The sequence below is a fragment of the Neophocaena asiaeorientalis genome, unplaced genomic scaffold (genome assembly GCF_003031525.2).
Source record: "Neophocaena asiaeorientalis asiaeorientalis breed wild unplaced genomic scaffold, Neophocaena_asiaeorientalis_V1.1 scaffold1, whole genome shotgun sequence".
In the NCBI taxonomy this organism is placed as follows: domain Eukaryota; kingdom Metazoa; phylum Chordata; class Mammalia; order Artiodactyla; family Phocoenidae; genus Neophocaena; species Neophocaena asiaeorientalis.
The window spans coordinates 756,339-774,584 of NW_020171981.1; the positions used below are offsets into that span (position 1 = coordinate 756,339).

The following is an 18,246-nucleotide window of genomic DNA, read 5'->3' on the forward strand; positions in this document are numbered from 1 at the left end:
TCTGAGGGAGAGACACGCGTGGGCCGCTCCCCACCGGGAGGAGAGCAGCAGAGAGGGGTGAGGGTGCCTCTGGTGGCCCCTCCCCGTGCGGGGCCACGTGGCGGGCGCGGGCCGAGCCCGAGGGAAAGAACCTGGCCCGTCGGGAGGTGGGGGGGACCGAGGCGGCGCCGAGACGAGCGGAGAGCTGCTGGATTCGGAGCAGAGAGGCGGCGGCGGCGCCCAGAGGGAGGGGAGGAGGCAGGCGGGCGCATGGGGCGCCCCGGCCTTGCCGGCAGCGCGCCCCCTCCGGCCCGGCCGCGCTGAACGCCCCCCGGCGCCGCGCCTCGAGCCCGCGCCCCGAGGCCATGCCGGTCATGAAGGGGTTACTGGCCCCGCAGAACACCTTCCTGGACACCATCGCCACCCGCTTCGACCGCACGCGTGAGTGGGCCGGAGGCTGAGGCTGGGGGTTCGAGCTAGGGGTTAAGTCTTCTTCGGCGGTGGCGCGGGTCTCCTGGATATGGTGAGAGAGACCCGAGGGGAGGAGAGAGAGTGGAGTTGAGGGTCTAGGAACTCCCAGAGCCAAAAGCCGCGGTAAAGGAACAGGGCTGGGGACGCCCTGGGAGGGGAGGCGGGCGAGGACCAAGAGTGTGTGGGGGGCCAAGGTTGGGGTTGTGTGACTGGAAACAGGAAAGGCTCTTTGTGCGGCAAAGCGGAGAAGAGTCCTTGGGAGCCGCCCACTCTCGGGCTGAGCTCTGCTGGAGGCGTGTGAGGGGGTATCCAAGACGCGGAGGTGGGACGAAATGGGCAGACGCTCTGGGGTCTACTCCCAGACGACTCCAGCATCCACTTCCCTCAGAAGAAAAAAGAGAGAGAGAAAAGATCAGACTTCGGCAGGACCTAGCTTGGATTGAGGTCACGCGCCCCCGAGCCGTAGAGCTTCTGTGTCTGAGGGAGGTGAGGCAGGAAGAGGGGGGTGGTCTGTGTGACACAGGGAACTGCCTACACCCCCATCCCAGCTTGGGTTCCAGGTTCAGCACCTTGGACAGCCACAATCCTCCTTACCCGCCTCTTCTCCCGCCGTTCCCTTTTCCTGCTTTGGTACTGAGAGATCTCCCCTTGCCCCCCTTGGGACACCCTGGCTGGGATCTGGCAGGTGGGGGGAGCGGTACCTGAGGGCGGAAACCGAGCCGCCGGGGCCCTACCCGCCTCCCCACCCCGCCCCCACACACACCTCCCTTGTTTCCATAGCGCCCATCACCCAGGCAACGGGCCTGGGATGGAAGAAGGAGGCTGCTTGCCCAGGGCCCAGCGCCTCCCAGGCTTCTGCAGTATCCCCATCAGTCGCTCCACCCCCAGACACTCAGCCCTCCTAGCGCCCCAGGACTGGTTGTGTCTCAGATCCCTTCCCTCAGCTGAGACTGTCCCTAGATGGCCCACAGAGCCCCCCTGAGGCCTCCCGCCCATTGGAGCTGGAGGGAGCCAGCTCAGGTTCTGTTGCTGGGGTTGCTGAAGCCACACCTTCATTGCTCAAGCCTGTCAGACTTTGAGCACTGGGACAGACCCTCTGAAATTAGCTAAGGGATGCTAAAAAGAGGACCTTTCCTGAAAGGCAGGGAATAAGGATGCTACTCATCACTGTCTTTTTCCCCCAACAAAGGAGGTTTGTGAGTTTGGATCATCTCTGCCTTTGCGTCTCCTATCAATAAAATGGGCATGATATCACCAGAATCTCTGCCCTGTTCACTCTCTAATAGGATGATAGGACAGTGGCTATGGATGTGCTTTGAAAGCTGGGCGAATGTGGGGCATCATTTCACCTTCTCAGTGTAACACTTACTATGTGCCAGGACTTGTTCTTCCCAGGTAACTCATGTAACTCTCACACCAACCATGCAAGGAAGATATATTATCCCCGCTTTTCAGATAAGGAAGCTGAGTCACAGAAGAGTTCATTAACTTGCCCAAGGTTACACAGTCAGTAAGTGGCAGAGGTGGGTGCTGGAGCCCATGCCCTTACCGTGCTGTGCTGCCTCCTACAGGAACAGCTCACCAGCCTGAAGGCAGGAGGATGAACCTCATGACTTCTCGGGGTTCCTTCTCCAACCCCCTAGTAGCCCCTCTCCCAATCCTCCCACCCTTAAGTCCTTGTCCTTTTGCTCTATCTCTTCTTACTCTCATTTCAGAATATCCCAAAGGGGATCCAGGAATCACATGGGAGACTGGGAAGCTTCTGGCTCTGGGATCTCTGACCACAGCTTGGGGGAGGTATGGCCCACCTGGAAGCTGAGCTCTCCTTCTGGCCTTGACCTGACCTTGACCTCTTCTTCCCACAGACGGCAACTTCCTGCTGGCCAACACACAGGGCCCACGGGGCTTTCCCATTGTCTACTGCTCCGACGGCTTCTGTGAGCTCACAGGCTACGGCCGCACCGAGGTCATGCAGAAAACCTGCAACTGCCGTTTCCTCTACGGTCCAGAGACCAGTGAGCCAGCCCTGCAGAGGCTGCACAAGGCCCTGGAGGGCCATCAGGAGCACCGGGCTGAAATCTGCTTCTACCGAAAGGATGGTGAGGGGGCCTGGCCTGCCCTGCAGTCCTGCCTAGACCACAGGCCTTAGCCAGAGTCCACTTGGCACAGTGGAAGCCTGGGTGCTGGTCCCCACACTGCCACAAGCTGACTGTGTGACACTGAGTGCATCCCTGACCCTCTCTGGGCCGTGGTTCTCCCATCAGGAAGGTGAAGGAGATAGCTGACATAATCTCTGGGCTTCTTTCCAGCACTAAACCTTGGCCAATCCCTTTGACTATGCCCAGGAACCAAGGGGGATGAGAGAGCAAAGAGATGCCGTGGGCTGCTCACCCTCTTCCTCCATCTCTTCATACCTACAGGCTCAGCTTTTTGGTGCCTCCTGGACATGATGCCCATCAAGAATGAGATGGGGGAGGTTGTACTTTTCCTCTTTTCCTTCAAGGACATCACTCAGAGTGGAGGCCCAGGACTTGGCCCCCCAGGAGGCCACAGCGACAGTAATCATGGTAACTGCAAGTCTGGGGAGAAGGCATGAATGATCAGAAGTCCTTGCCCAGGGTCACAGAAGACCTGTCCCTACTCAGCCTCATGGGATGCGCCCCCACTTATCTCCGTACCCTTCTTCCCAACAGAAAAGTCCCTTGGTAGGAGGGGAGCCAGCTCGAGACTTCGATCCACCAGGAGGCAGAGCCATACTGTCCTACACCGACTGACTGGCCACTTTGGCCGCCGGGGCCAGGGAGGCATGAAAACCAATGTGAGTCCTATCTCCACCCCAGCATCTTCCAGCCGTGTTTCTGAGGCACCCTTGTTACTGTGTCCCTGTTTCTCTGTCTGTTTGATCTCCCTCCAGAGGCTTTTTCCTCTGTCTGTCCATTTCTCATGTACGGTTCTCTGGTCTATCCCATGTTCCCCCACATCTCCTTCCATCCCCATCTCCCTTGCTTCCTTGTGATTGCCAATACCCTGCTCTGATGATGTCACAAGGGGGGCACGAAATCACTAACTGTGGTTCCAGGGAGAAAGCCCCCACTGGGGGCCTGGCATCTAGCCCTGTGTACCACTCCTAGGACCCTGATGAAGCCACGGGTCTCCAACCATCTCTGCAGTGTGTTATGGCTACAGCGAGTGGGGTGCACCGTGCCATCCTCCCCTCATCCCTGGGGTATACCCATCCTCCACTGCACCCCTAGAGCCCAAGAGGAACTTGAAGGAGAAGCTAGTGACCTCTCAAGCCAGGGCTTGTGCCTGATTTGCCATAATCACCTTCTCAAGCAAGGTGAAGGTCAAGCCTTAGAAATACCTGCCCCCACAAAAAACACGATTGATTCAGAAGGGGGCCTGAGCAGTAAGTTGGCAGAGGAAGGAGGTGTCAGGTGCCAGCCCCGACCCCCTCTCCTGCACGTTCTAGCTCCTCTCGTGGTCACGCCTGCAGTGCCCACTCTCCCCTTCCCCACTCCTTACCTCTCCCTCCCCCCAACCTTGGCTCCTCTTTCCCCCGAGTGTCCCCAACCGCCACCCCTCTCCCCTTAGAACGTGTTTGAGCCAAAGCCATCAGTGCCCGAATACAAGGTGGCCTCCGTGGGGGGGTCCCGCTGCCTCCTCCTCCACTACAGCGTGCCCAAGGCCATCTGGGACGGCCTCATCCTCCTCGCCACCTTCTACGTTGCGGTCACCGTCCCCTACAATGTCTGCTTCTCGGATGATGACGACACCCCCATCACTTCCCGACACACCCTTGTCAGCGACATCGCCGTGGAGATGCTCTTCATCCTCGGTTAGATGCTCTGCCCCACGTACCCTGGCTGGTGGGATGGAGGGACCCACTCATCCAAGCCTCGCTCCATCCTGGGCCTGCAGGACCCAGGCAGTCAGAGCCTACCCATTTCTGGGTCTTTTAGTCCTCATGGTCCGTGAGGTCATGGTCCCCTGACCCCTGGAGACTTCAGCCTTTAGACCTCTCCTCCCTAAGGACCAGCCTGAAGCCCAATGCATCTTCCCCATTCCTGTGTCCACCTCCATTCTGAGTCTCTTGCCCTTGGCCAAGGCCCCCTAGTAATAGCCTCTTGCACCCCCAGATATCATCCTGAACTTCCGCACCACCTATGTGTCCCAGTCCGGCCAAGTGGTCTCTGCTCCTCGTTCTATTGGCCTCCACTATCTGGCCACCTGGTTCTTTGTTGACCTCATTGCTGCTCTGCCTTTTGACCTGCTTTACGTCTTCAACATCACCGTGGTAAGTGTTCCCTGTCCCACCTTGCAGCCTAGCTGCCCAACTTCAGCACAGCATCTCCCATTAAGGGACCCACCTCAGTCCCAGACTCAGTCATCTGCGAGTATTTGTCAGGCATCTGTGATGGGCAGAGCCCAGCGCTAGAGGCTGAGAAGGGTCCGAGAGGGTCTGTGCTCTTGGGGAGCTCAGCTCACAATCTCTGAGGGAAGCTGTGACAAATGAAAAGCTAAGTAGGGCTACCAAGGCGGCATTGGTCTGAAGCCAAATGAGTGGCACTTTTCACATTTCTATTTAACAAACAAAGGATGAGCATTTAGCTGTCTGCAAAGCACTGTGTGTGGCATGGTCACTGTGGAGAAAAGTGGTAAGAATTCAGCCTCTCGGTAGCTAAGCTGGTGGGAACAGCAGGAACAGAAGAGCTGAATGGAGTGCAAGATGGGACCAAGGTATTGCTGCGTGGGGGCTGGGCACGGAGCTAGCCGACCTTGGAGTTCCAGGCTGGAACGTGGGCTCCCGCAAAAATGATCTGAAATCTGGCCAGTGCCTAGGAAGCCAAAGCATGGCAGTCGGGCAGAGGCTAGGGTGGTCTGGGAAGGGTTCCTGCGGGAGGAGGTGAGAGCAGAGCCAGACCTTAGACAGACTAGGACCTGACTGGCAAGAGACAAGAAGAGGGAGCATCTGGGGGGAGCAGGGTAAGCCAGGACAGGGAGGTAGAGGCTGCGGAGTGGATTTGGACGCGGAGAGTCCCAGGACCTTCATCCTCCCAGCTCCCCGGGGACTGCCTGGAGGTGCCCTAGGTGGTCAGCCCTGAACCCAGCTGACAGATACCAGGTCTTCTCTGGCCCAGGGAGAGGGAGTCCCACCCTGTGTCCCCAGACCCCCTTGGTTGCTGAGTGGGGAGGTGGGGAGCAGTTTCCCTGTGTGCTCCTCTCCCTGCCACCCTCAGCTATAGCGGGAAACCACCTACACGCAGCCGGATTTAACTAGCCGCCAACGGGCTGTGGGCCTCTTCTCCTGGCTGTGTACACGTGTGTGCATGCTCCCACACACGTGCATGTGGGTGTGTCTGCCCTGAGGCTCCAGCCATTCCAAGCAGGGCTCCCCACCCCTCCCCTGAGTGCACCCCCGGCCCCCCGGGTTTTGTGCCCACCAGGCAGTTCCCCCTCCTCTGGTACTTTCAGGACCACTTTACAGTTTACTAAGTTCTTTCACACATCATCACATATGAAGCTCACAGTAACCCTCCAGGGCCGATTCTCGCATCTCTCTTTCTCAGAGGCAGATGCAGAGGCTCAGAGAGGTTGAGTGGCTTGTTGAAGGTCACACAGCTAGCAGTGGCAGGCAGGAGACTGGAACCAGGTCTCTAGACTCCTGGTCTGGTATTCTTTCCAGCATGCTACCCTGCTTCCCGGGAAACCAGGGTACCTGAGCGGATGGCCTGGCATGAGGGGAGAGGAGGAGCAATGTGGGGCTGGAGCGAGGCCGAGCAAAGACGGAGGATAAGTAGGCACCGGCAGAGATGTGGACTTGAAGGAGCCAGGCCTGAGACATTCTGGTCCAAGGAGAATGAGAGGAGGGCCCCAAGGGAGCGGGGCCCAGGGCCAGGTGACAAAGGGAAGCCTTGAAGAACTCAAGGTTGGAGTCAGGAGCTCTGGAAGCTGGGGGCAGGCATTAAGCCCTGGAGAGGGTCCATGTGGGGGAATCAAAGCCACCTCCTCTCCAACTCTCTTGCCTAAAATTAGAGAAAATGGCAGGCAGTGACTCAGGAGCTGTGTAGGGCCAGGGCTATGGGGGATGCTCCTGGAGGCCCCTGTAAGGACAGTGAAGGGCCTTCATACCGAGATCCCCAGACGCTGCCCCAGAGCCCCCAGCCCTAGCCCCCAAGCTGCCCCACCCAGAATAGCAAGAAGATAAGCCCCCACCTGCTCATCATCTAAGACTGGAAGGCTAATCAAAGCACAATGAAAACAGAGTGGTAACGTTAGCTAACGTTTACAGGACCCTCGCCAGGTGTCACTAGCTCCATCAACCCTCGCTGAACCCCACAGGGGCTGAGACCTCACAGCCCAAGCACCGTCATCCCTGCTCTCCTTCCCTCAACATTTCGGTGTGACCCTCTCATCTGCAGCTGACCCACAAGGGGCGAGGTCCCTAAACCTTCCCCTGTCCACAGCTGATTGTACCTAGGACACTGGGGACTTTGAGCACGGGCCAGAGATCTTTCTGTCTGTTGCCTCGCTTCTGACCCAGACTTGCCCTTTCACCAGCTGAGGTGCTAAGAGGCAGTAGAGCACAAAACGGACTTTGGTGTCACCTCAGATTTGAGGCTCAGCTCCATCATTCCCTTGATCTGTGACCTTGAGCAAGTAAGTAGTAGCCTCTCCAAGCCTTAGTTTACTCCTCTGCAATCTGGGAATGATGATGATAATTGGACTGAAGGCATACTTCTTTAATGAGGCTTACAAATACTTAGCCCAGTGCCTGACACACGTAATACTTACTGTTAGCCATTATTAGTTTCAGTGTTCCCCTCTCCCCCCTGCCTTTCCTGGTCACCTTCTCAGCACAGCAGGGATACTTTTCCTGGGGCAGCTTCCCCTAGCTCCGGGGCACCTGGTGGCAAGGCGCTGGCAAGGGACGTGGGGGCCGGCTGACAGCCTCCCCACCGCGCTCGCTCCCGCAGACGTCGCTGGTGCACCTGTTGAAGACAGTGCGGCTGCTGCGGCTGCTGCGGCTGCTGCAGAAGCTGGAGCGGTACTCGCAGTGCAGTGCCGTGGTGCTCACGCTGCTCATGTCCATCTTTGCGCTCCTTGCCCACTGGATGGCCTGCGTCTGGTATGTCGTCGGGCGCCGGGAGATGGAGGCCAACAACCCGCTGCTCTGGGACATCGGTGAGCCATTGACCCCAGGCTTTCACTGACCACCCACCCACCTTCCCTGTCCACGCAGGGCCCCCAAGCTGACACCTCCACCAGGATCCCCACCCCTACTCCACATTCCTCCACTCGTCCGATAAACATGCATGAGCTCCTTGCCGGATCAGCCTTGGGAATACTGATTTGAAGCCATGGGCTCTGCCTTGGGGGGACTGACAGCATAGCAGGGGCGCAAGACCGGTGACAGGCAATCAAAATACAGTATGGGAAACACTCTGAAGGTGGGGAGGTGTTCTGGGCAGAGGCTAAGTACCCCTGACGGGACTCATCTGGTGGCTCCCCACTGCCCTCAAAGTAAAGTCCACACTCAGTCCACACCGTACATGGGCCTGCAGCCCTCTCTACCCCTACCTGACTTCCCTTCCTCCCAGGCCCCCTCTGCTGCTGCCACCCTGGCCTCCCTCCAGCACCCAGGATGTACTGCTTTCTCACTTTGGGCCTTGAACGTGTTTTCCTCTCTGGAATCCTCGCTCTTCTGTCTTCCCTCCCTTCTTCCTAAGCCACCCTTGTGGTCTCAACTAAAATGCTCTCTCTCAAGGGAGTCCTTCAGGAACCATACCCCCCACCAAACTGGGTTGGCTCTCCCTAACCCATTATGATTCCCGAAGACATACTTCCTTTTAAGTAGCTGCTTTCCACCTGTAATGATTTATTTCCCCTCCAGACTGTAAGTTCCACCAGTGCAGGGAGCGTGTTTGGGTCAAGTCCCAGCACCCTGGGACACAGGAAGCACTTAATAAACTATTAGGGACTGGAAGGGGCCCCTAAACAGTCAGCCGTGTAGGGAGTTGGTAGCCTTGAACTGCAACGGTAACCACTTCACCTTGGGGTGGCCGGGGCACGGGCTGCTCGTCGCATTTCTTGTGCAAACCTCCCCTTGCATCTGTAAATACTCGACCAAGGTCAAGTGAAGGCAGTTCAAGGAAACCCCACCCTCCCCTGCTCGCGCAGCCGGGGCTCCTTGCATCCCTCCACCCCCTAGGCTGGTTGCACGAGCTGGGCAAGCGGCTGGAGGTGCCCTATGTCAACGGCTCTGCGGGTGGCCCGTCGCGGCGCAGCGCCTACATCGCTGCGCTCTACTTCACGCTGAGCAGCCTCACGAGCGTGGGCTTCGGCAACGTGTGTGCCAACACTGACGCCGAGAAGATCTTCTCCATCTGCACGATGCTCATAGGCGGTGAGGCCGGGCCTGCCAAGCCCCCGGGGTGGCCCTGCTAAGCCCAGCGTGCGGGTGGGGAAACTGAGGCCCAGGGAAGGCAAGGTGTCCACCCACGACCAGACACTCGTGCATTTATTCATAGGTGTTTGCTCAGCGCCTGCTACGTGCTGGCCCTGGGGGGATGCCACAAACAGGAGAGTCTCTTGCAAAAGGAATGGGAAGCCCAAGTTCATGACTTCATGGGGCGGGCGGGCATGAGAGGAGCATGGAGTCTGACCCCTCTCAGGACCACCCTCTGTTCCCCGCCCCAACCCAGCACCTAGGCGCGCAGGAGCCCACTGGTTCACCTGCCCCTCCCCCAGGAATCCCGAGACCCATCCAGGGCAGGGCGAGTTGCGGGGGGAGGAGGCCGGAGGGGTGGCCGCCCCTGACTGACTGCTGTGCGCCGCAGCGCTGATGCACGCAGTGGTGTTCGGGAACGTGACGGCCATCATCCAGCGCATGTACTCGCGCCGCTCCCTCTACCACAGCCGCATGAAGGACCTCAAGGACTTCATCCGCGTGCACCGCCTTCCCCGGCCGCTCAAGCAGCGCATGCTCGAGTACTTCCAGACCACGTGGACTGTCAACAGCGGCATCGACGCCAACGAGGTAGTGCGCGGGGCTCCCGGTGGTACCCAGCGCACGGAGGTAAAGTAGGAAAGGGGTCGCTGCCTCTCAGCGTTTGGGATGGAGGCAAATGGGGTGCAGGGAGACGAGGTGCTGTTCACAAGGGCACGCACCCACCGGAATCCACATCCCTTTTCCTCTACACATGGCTAATGCCATGCTCCCTTCAGCCACCTGCTTCCCCAGTCTCTGTGCTGGACACAGAGGGGGTTGCAGAACGATTACCCCCAGCCCTTGCCCTCGGGAAGGCACCCGTCTGGTGAGGGAGGCAGACGGGTAAACAAATAGTTACGCTGTGAATGGGACTGTACTGGAGGGACTTGGTGCAGTGGGTCCCTCATTGTGTCTGGGCCTAGAGGAGGCAGGGGAGGTGTCACAGAAGAGGCGACATCGTGAAGGACAAGAAGAAAATTGGCCTGGGGCCGGAAGGCCATTCCAGGCAGTAAGAGCAGTAGGAACACAGGTCTGGAAAGATTGTCGCAAAAGAGCAGGGTGAACTGGAAATAGTTCAGCGAGCCTTCAGGAAAGGGTGTGTGCGCGCTGTGGAGGGGTGAGGGACAGAGGAGTGAAGAGACCAGGCTGGGGAGGCGGGCAGGCCCAGCTCATGCATGGCCTTGGATTTAGATTTTATCCTGCCACATTTTTAGGCTGGGGAGTGGCCTGCAGATCCAGGAGGTATTTCTGAGAGCAGGAGCCTTGGGACTTGGTGATGCGCTGGTTGCAGGAAAGGAGCTCAGAGTGATTCCCAGGTTTCTGGTTTTGGCCAAGGGTGGGATGGAGGCATTACAGGAGGAAGATTGGACTTAGGGGTGAAAGTGAGAGTCCAGGGTTGGGCCATGATGAGGGTGTGGTGCCTATGGGGGATCCAGGTGGAGTGTACCCCGTGGGTAGTTGAAAATACAGGTCTGGACCCAGAGATAGGGCTCCGGGCTCACGGGGAGGTAGAAGTCCTGGCTGGTTGCCATGATGCAGGGAGAGTGTGGACAGTGAGAAGACAGCTGAGGAAGAGGAGCCTGGGGAAGAAAGGGGGACAAGAGGGAGAGGTAAGCAAGCCAGGGTGGCCGAGGGGCTCCATAAGACGAGGATGGAACCGAACCATGAAAGTTAAGTTTGGCTCCTGGGAGGTCATTGGTAAAATTCAAGGTCTAGTGTAACCCTACGTTTTACAGATGGGGATACTGAGGCCCAGAGAGAGGAAATGGATTGCCCAAAGTCCACAGGGATTTATGCAGAGCTGATTTCTAGTCTCCTGACTTCCAGTTGAAGGCTGACCCACCAGGGATGGTCCTTGCATACATGGGGTTGAGTAACCAGGATGTGTGAGTGACCAGTGTGTGTAGCTGTGAGCAGTGGACAGACAGGAGAAGACCTAGTCTCTGCCCCAGGACTTGGGTTGGGAGGTCCACACACAAGTCAAATTGAGGTGAGACACACAGAAGTCTTCCTGAAGGTCAGAAATGGGTAACTTGAGCTCTGTCCTAGGAGACAGCTCAGCATATCTGTAGAGCTCAAGTAGCAGCTTCAGGGGGATGGCCAGAATGACTTATGCCCCTTATGCAGTTACTGCGTGACTTCCCAGACGAGCTGAGAGCTGACATTGCTATGCACCTGAATCGGGACATCCTGCAGCTGCCGCTGTTTGGAGCAGCGAGCAGGGGCTGCCTGCGGGCCCTCTCCCTGCACATCAAGACCTCGTTCTGCGCCCCGGGCGAGTACCTGTTGCGCCGCGGGGACGCCCTGCAGGCGCACTACTATGTCTGCTCCGGCTCACTGGAGGTGCTCCGGGACAACATGGTGCTGGCCATCCTGGGTGAGGATCCCACCACCACCCTCTACCTACCCCAAAACCTTCCCGCAGAAGGCCTTGGGAGCAGCCAGGAATCTAGGGACTGGGTACTCTCTCTTGGTCCCGGCATCCTACCGCCATCCCCTTTAGACCATACCCCTTGGGCTCTCCCCTACCCCCATTGGCCATCCCTGAACCCATCAACCCTTCCCCAGTGACTGTCCCCCAAGTCAACTGATCCTTTCCCATTGCACCATCTCCCAATTCCACTGACCCTTTTCCATCGACCCCCGACTCCATTGACCTCTACCCTTTAACTGACCCTTCTGGCCATTCTTTATTGATCATCCAATTCCATCGATCATTTCTCCAGCTTTACTGACATCCCCAATTGACTGTCTCCCAACTTCACCAGTCATTCTCCACTGACCTTCTGCCGACTCCATTATTTCCACCAATCCCATCGATTGACCCCCCCTTCAGCCATCCTTCAAACACATTGACCATCCCTCATATCCACTAATATCCTCTTGGTCCCTCTGCCCCAGCTGACTGTCCGCATCTCTTACCCACAGGAAAAGGAGACCTGATTGGGGCAGATATCCCTGAGCCAGGGCAGGAGCCTGGGTCAGGCGCAGCTCCAAGCTGCGTGCTGAAGACCAGCGCTGACGTGAAGGCGCTGACCTACTGTGGCCTGCAGCAACTGAGCAGCCGAGGGCTGGCTGAAGTCCTGAGGCTCTATCCTGAGTACGGGGCTGCCTTCAGGGCTGGCCTGCCCCGGGACCTCACCTTCAACCTGCGCCAGGGCTCTGACACCAATGTATGTAGACTCCCTATGGCCTCCACCTCCTCTGAGGTCACCTCCTTCAAAGTAGACCACCCCCCAGCCCCAGAGAGAGGCTCACGAATTCCTTCCACCCTGAAAACATCACCTCTCAACTCCAGCCACCCCCTTCCATTGCCCCTTCCATGCTTAACATCTTCCAACCCACTGACCCTACTCCACTGGCCATTATCCAACCCCATGGACCATGGCTCACCACGTGTACTTCCAACTCTACTGACCCATCTCCTGTTGGCCCCGCTTCCGCCTCACTCCAGACTCCTCAAAGGACCCACCCCACCCCACCCCCCCACTTTGTGTGCTTCTCCTCCATCAGTTCCCTCCCTCTCTGGACTGGGCCTCATCCCCTGGGGCTTCCTCTTCTCCACTCACCAAATGTTTCCTGGGCCCGTTTTGGTTTAGGCTCTGGGCCAAGTCTGTAGTTTACACCTTAGACCTTGGTCTTTTACTGCTTTTCAGACTTATGTTGCCACTCAGGATTTCTCTGAGTCAGAGTTGGGGGTATCTCTGACTCAATTCCACAAAAAGGCCCCACATTCTCAAACCCCACGACACTGATGGGTGAGACTAGGAGGTGGTGCACCGGGGGAGCCGGGAGGTGTGAGTCAGCCTGAACCCCGCCCCCCCCACCCCACCCCCCGTGTTCCTGCAGGGCCTCTGCCGCTTCTCCAGATCCCCTCGCCTCTCCCAGGTAACGCACCCTTCCTGGGTGGGGTTGAGGTTGCATGGGAGAAGACGGGAGTGGGGGGCACCTTTCCTTGGCTGCTGTGCTCCAGGGTGAAGGGAGAGGGGATGGAGAGCGGCAACCGCCAGTGAAGGCTGTTGCTTACTGAAGGCGCCTGTTGGTCACTGCCCTGTGACATCAGCTGCCCCCTCTGCCCACAGACCCGCTCGGAAAGCCTGGGCTCCTCCTCAGACAAGACCCAGCCATCCGTCACAGAGGCTGAGGCTGGGGCCGAGCCTGGAGGTGGTCCCAGGCCCCGGCGGGCCCTCCTGCTGCCCAACCTCAGCCCAGCACGGCCCCGGGGCTCCCTGGTCAGCCTTTTGGGGGAGGAGCTGCCCCCATTCTCAGCCCTTGTCTCCTCTCCTTCCTTGTCCCCGACCCCTTCCCCTGCCCTGGCTGGCCGGGGCCACAGCCCCTCCCCTCATGGCCTCCCCAGGGGCTCTGCTGCCTGGAAGCCCCCCCAGCTTCTCATTCCCCCACTGGGAACCTTTGGACCTCCGGACCTCAGTCCCCGGTGAGACGCCAGCCTCCCCTGCCTTCCCTATACCCCTGCTGGCTTCCAGAACCTTCTCTGGGCTCCGTCCCCAGCATTCTGACCAGTGCTCCTCCCCATGTGCCCACCCCGCCCTACCTGATCCACCACAGCTTGCAACCCCACTCGTCTTTGACGGCTGCTCCTCCCCGGCTCCCTGGCACCACAGCCCCTTTCACCCTCTGCCTGCTGCGCTCTGGCCCTTACCCTCTCCCTGTGGGACTGATGACCACTGCCTCCGTCCCAGGATAGTGGATGGCATTGAGGACTCTGGCCGCACAGCAGAGGCCCCTACGTTCCGGTTCAGCAGGAGGCCTGAGCACCCTAGGCCTCACTCACAGGCCCCTCCTACAGGTAAGGGCCAGCAGTGGACTTCAACTCACGTCACCCATTCGTCGGCCGTCCATCCATCCATCCCACATGTAGTAAGGGCTTACCAGCTGCCAGGTGCTGTGCCAGGAACACGCAGATGACCCAGACCTGGTCCACACTCTTAGCGAGCTTCCAGTCTAGTGGGGGAGACACCTGTGTACTCAGATAAACAATTCCAGAACAGGGTGCTAAGTGCCGTGACTGAGACAAAGAACAGGGCTCTGAGGTAGGAGAGGAGGGAGCCTCTAACCCTGCCTCCTAGAGGAGGGGACACTAGAGGTGGGTCTTAAAGGGTGGGCAGGAGTTTGAGGGGTGGAGCAAGGCGGTTGGTGAAAGGTATAGAGGTATGACCAGAAGAGCAGTTGTGTTCAGATACCGAAGAGAAGGGACTTCCCTGGCAGTCCAGTGGTTAAGACTCCACGCTCCCAATGCAGGGGGCACGGGTTCGATCCCTGGTCAGGGAACTAAGATCCCAATGCAGGGGGCATGCCACATGGTGCAGCCTAAAAAAAAAAAAAAAAAAAAAAAAAACCAAAAAAAACCCACACTGAGATATCACCTCACACTTATTAAGATGGCTGTCATCTAAAAGACGAGAGATGAACATTGGTGAGGATGTGGAGAAAACATAGGCAGAAATATAAAATAATACACCCGTCATAGAAAACAGTGTAAAATTTGAATACCAAAGAGAAGCTCCATGCTTCTCCATGGGGTGGAGTGGGGAGGGGCTGGGGAAGTGATAGGGCCACGAAACCATCCTGAAGAGCTTGGGTTTCCCAGCATCCTGACCCCAGAACGTCCTCTCCCCTTGCGCTCTGCCTGCCCAGTGAAGGGCCCAGCCCAGGCTGTAGACTTGAGCTCCCTGTACTCACCCAGCATCCCTTCTCCCCACTCCGTCTGCAGGGACCATGCCCAGCCGGGAAGTGGCCACTGAGGCCGAGGAGGTGAAGGAAAAGGTCTGCAGGCTGAACCAGGAGGTGGGTTGGGGCTGGCCCCTCCCCTCCAACCTTGGGATCAGAGATGTGCTTAGTATAGGAGCATTTCAAAGGGTTTGGAGCCAGAGTCCTGAATTTGGATATTCACACTAGCTGGGAGACCTTGGGCAAGTCCCACAATCACTCTGAACTTCAACTTCCTCATCTGAAAATGGGGAAATCAATACGTTCTTCCCAGAGTTGCTGTGAGGATGAGATGAGGGCGCATACATGCCTGGCCCAGTCCCTGGCACACTGTAAGTACTCAGGGACACCTACTTCCATCCCTCCCAACTGGCTCAGGTGGTCCAGCCAGAAGAGAGGGCCTCTCCTCCCTCCACCGCCATGGGACTTGCTCCTGCAGGGACCCTCCCCCGACTAAGTCACATGCTCCAGTCCTTTCCGGCCCCCTCCCCCGACGAGTGGGGCAGAGGACTGAGAGGCTGAGCAGGCCTTCAACCCCAGGGGACCTGGACCCTCAGGTCTGAATCCTGGTTGGAAAGAGCCCTGATCCTCTTTGCCCAGGCTGTGCCTCCGCCTCCCCCTCAGGGATGTCAGAGCTGCGTCCACAAAGCAGCCAGGTCAAGCCCTTGAGCCCTCGGGAGTGCTCGGCGCCTTCCCTGGGTTCTGATAAAGAGCAGGCATCCCATGGGGCGCACCTGGGCTGGGGCGGGCCCTGAGGCTGGGGGCGGAGCCAGCCCCGGTTTGGCAGGATTCAAGGTCAGCCCTGCTTCCGCATGCGGTTCTTTTAGACCAGTGGTTCCCCAACTTGGGTGTCCATCAGTACCCAGAGAACCTGTTAAAATGCAGACTCCTGGGCTTCACCCAATCTGGAATGTCTGGGGTGGGGCCCAGAGATTGGCATTTTGACAAGCTTTTCAGTTCATTCTGTACTCCCTGAAATTTGAAAAACGCTGAATAGACGCTTGAGCTCCTGTGGTGTATCACCTGAGAGTAAGCCTGCATCTGTCACTTCGCAGCTGTGCGGCCTCTTTGAGCACATTTTTCTACATCTTGTCAAAGTGTGTGTGGCGGGGAGTAGCAAGAGCTGTCGTCCCAAATCCTTTTTGGAAAGAGGCTGGGGTATTTACCTCTAGACAAAAATAACCCCTGTCCTGTCTTCTTCTCAGGGTGGCCATGAGCAGAGAGTGGGCATGAAAGAGCTTTGTAAACTGTAGAAGGGAGTGCACCTAGGAGGGTGGTGATTGTTATGGCACCTGGGAGACAATTTGATGTGTTTTCAACAGATCTCCCGTCTCAACCGGGAAGTGTCTCAGCTTAGCCAGGAGCTTCGACACATGATGGACCTGCTACAGGCCAGGCTGGGTCCCCCAGGCCACCCAACAGTCTCGGCTTGGCCCCCAGATCCTCCTTGCCCACCACAGAGGCCTCCATGCATCTCTCCCTGTTTGTCCAGACCACTGCCTGGCCTCCAGGATACTACCCTCGCTGAGGTCCACTGCCCAGCCAGTGTGGGGACAGCAGAGATGGGGGCTGCCCCCCCCGACCTGAGACCCTCCATGCTGTCCCCTTACCCCTCAGAGCCTGACCCTCTGGGACCCTCCCCAGTGCCAGAGGCCTTACCTCCGAACTCAAGCCTCATGAGGCACAGCTTCCGGTCCAGGTCAGACACGTTCCACTGACCCTGGCCACGGGCCCAGGCCTGTTTGGGGTGGGCACTGACGCCTGCCATCCAGGGAGGGGCTGGGCCCCTTGGCCTCCTGCCTTGGGTTAGCAGCCACCAGATGGTCTGGTTGGCTCTGGATTCTCTGACCTTTTTAACAAAGCCTGGTCACTTCTGACCCTTTGCCTTTTCCAAACCCTCCTCTATTCTCCTCTGTGAGGGGAGCCACCTGAGGCCGTGGAACCCAACAGGCATGAGATGGACCGCAGTGCCCACTGAGCTGGGCAGATGAGATGTCTGGCTTTCTCCCCAGGACCTGGAGGCAGGTAGAGATGGGGGAGCAGAGAGGGGAAGGGAAAAGCCCCCAGATCCAGCCTGGGAAATGAGGACTGAGGCAAGAGCAGGCAGGATCTTGGTGTCTACAGCAAGAGGGATGGATTACAGATTCCAGTGCGGAGGTAGCTTAGTGATACCGTGAGGTCTTTTGTCCCAGCCCCCAGGTCTCTGCTGGAGACTTTGAAAGCAGTGTTGCTTCCAGAGGGGTAGGTTTGAGATCCTGGCTGGCATTTTTTTTTTTTTTTTTGCTGCGCCGCACGGCTTGTGAGACCTTAGTTCCCCAACCAGGGATCGAACCCCGGGCCCTCAGCAGTGAAAGCTCCCAGTCCTAACCACTGACCACCAGGGAAGTCCCCTGGCTGACATTTGAGTAACCCAAGACTTCTTAGGCCTCCCACCATCAGCCCAAGCTGGAGGGGCTCACCTTACCCCACAGCTCACATAGGAAATGAACCGATGACCCCAGATATGTATTCTTTGACTCACAGCATTTTTTTCAAAATATGAATGAGTTGTCACACTGAGAATCAGGAGAGTTCACATAGAAATCCAGATATTCCAGCTTCTCTAAGCAAATTCGGGAGATCTGGCGACCCTGGGCCAACGCCGCACCTGGTAATAATCAGCTGGTGTTGGGTGGCCACTGTCCTCTTTGGAAGAGACCTGCACTCTCCACTTCTTTGCAGTCCCCACATTCCTTGATCATCTCCTGACACCCAGCTAGCTTCCCTCATTTGAATTCTTTATCTGGTCTCTATGGGTATCTCAGTTTGCAATCCCTGCCTTAGAGTGTGCTCCCAGGTTCCTTTACCCCAGTGGGTGCCTTTGGGGCCCAGTAATGTCTATTTCTACCCCTGGGCCTGGGCCTGTCAACGTCTTTGTTTCTGTCTCTCTGCAGGCCGACACTGAAAGTGGTCTCTTCTGCTGCCAGCAACTTGCAACAGTCCCAGCAGCACTCCTCCCCCTCCCCCACCCCCAGACCTCAGCCACGCCTGTTCTCCCCCTTCCAATATGGTCTCACTCAGGGCTCTGACTTCTTGAAAATTCACCCCGGTCTCCAGCTCTCCTTTACCACCCAACACCCTGGGCTCACTTTTGGATAGGAAATAAACTCTTTATTTTTGTAGTTTCTGGCTCTGGCTGTTTCTGGAGGTTGGTCTGATAGCCCCAGGGCTTTGGAGGAACCTACACAATAGTCACTCCCCCACAGTACCCCAGGGCCCTGTTGCTGTCTCTAGGAGGGCAAAGGTGCCAACCAATCCACTTGGCACCATGTTCACACCACCAGAGGCCCCAGAGATGAGGCAGCAACCTTAATGAGTCACTATGGGCCCATTACACCCACCCTCCCCCCAACCTGGTCAAAGCCACAGATTCAGACACGGTATGTGGGAAGGGCCCTGACTCAGGTCCACCTCCAGTCCTGGAAAGGTGGCCCATGGGACTCCCCACCAATCCTGCATTAACCGATCCTCTACCTGTTGCAAGCTAGGTACAGCAGGGTCTGGAGGAAGCCCTTGTCACCAGCCAAGAACCTGCTAGG

The 18,246-nt window shown here is 57.7% G+C and overlaps 1 protein-coding gene across 1 annotated transcript; it reads left to right on the plus strand.

Annotated features, from left to right (window-relative positions):
* Positions 1 to 344: 344 nt before the first annotated feature.
* Positions 345 to 16,386, plus strand: KCNH4 (potassium voltage-gated channel subfamily H member 4). Its single transcript, XM_024745341.1, has 16 exons — positions 345 to 420; positions 2,316 to 2,549; positions 2,871 to 3,017; positions 3,144 to 3,268; positions 4,045 to 4,288; positions 4,590 to 4,747; positions 7,428 to 7,635; positions 8,663 to 8,857; positions 9,291 to 9,490; positions 11,069 to 11,318; positions 11,870 to 12,114; positions 12,791 to 12,829; positions 13,024 to 13,376; positions 13,642 to 13,748; positions 14,673 to 14,746; positions 15,991 to 16,386. Exons 1-16 carry the CDS (start codon positions 345 to 347, stop codon positions 16,384 to 16,386), a joined length of 3,051 nt encoding a protein of 1,016 aa, XP_024601109.1.
* The last annotated feature ends 1,860 nt before the right edge of the window (positions 16,387 to 18,246 follow it).

Coding starts and splice junctions, on each gene's coding strand:
- KCNH4 (XM_024745341.1), top strand. CDS start 345: ATGCCGGTCATGAAGGGGTTACTGGCCCCGCAGAACACCTTCCTGGAC. Junction 9,491..11,068: donor GCGGCATCGACGCCAACGAG/GTAGTGCGCGGG, acceptor CCCCTTATGCAG/TTACTGCGTGACTTCCCAGA. Junction 12,830..13,023: donor GATCCCCTCGCCTCTCCCAG/GTAACGCACCCT, acceptor CTCTGCCCACAG/ACCCGCTCGGAAAGCCTGGG.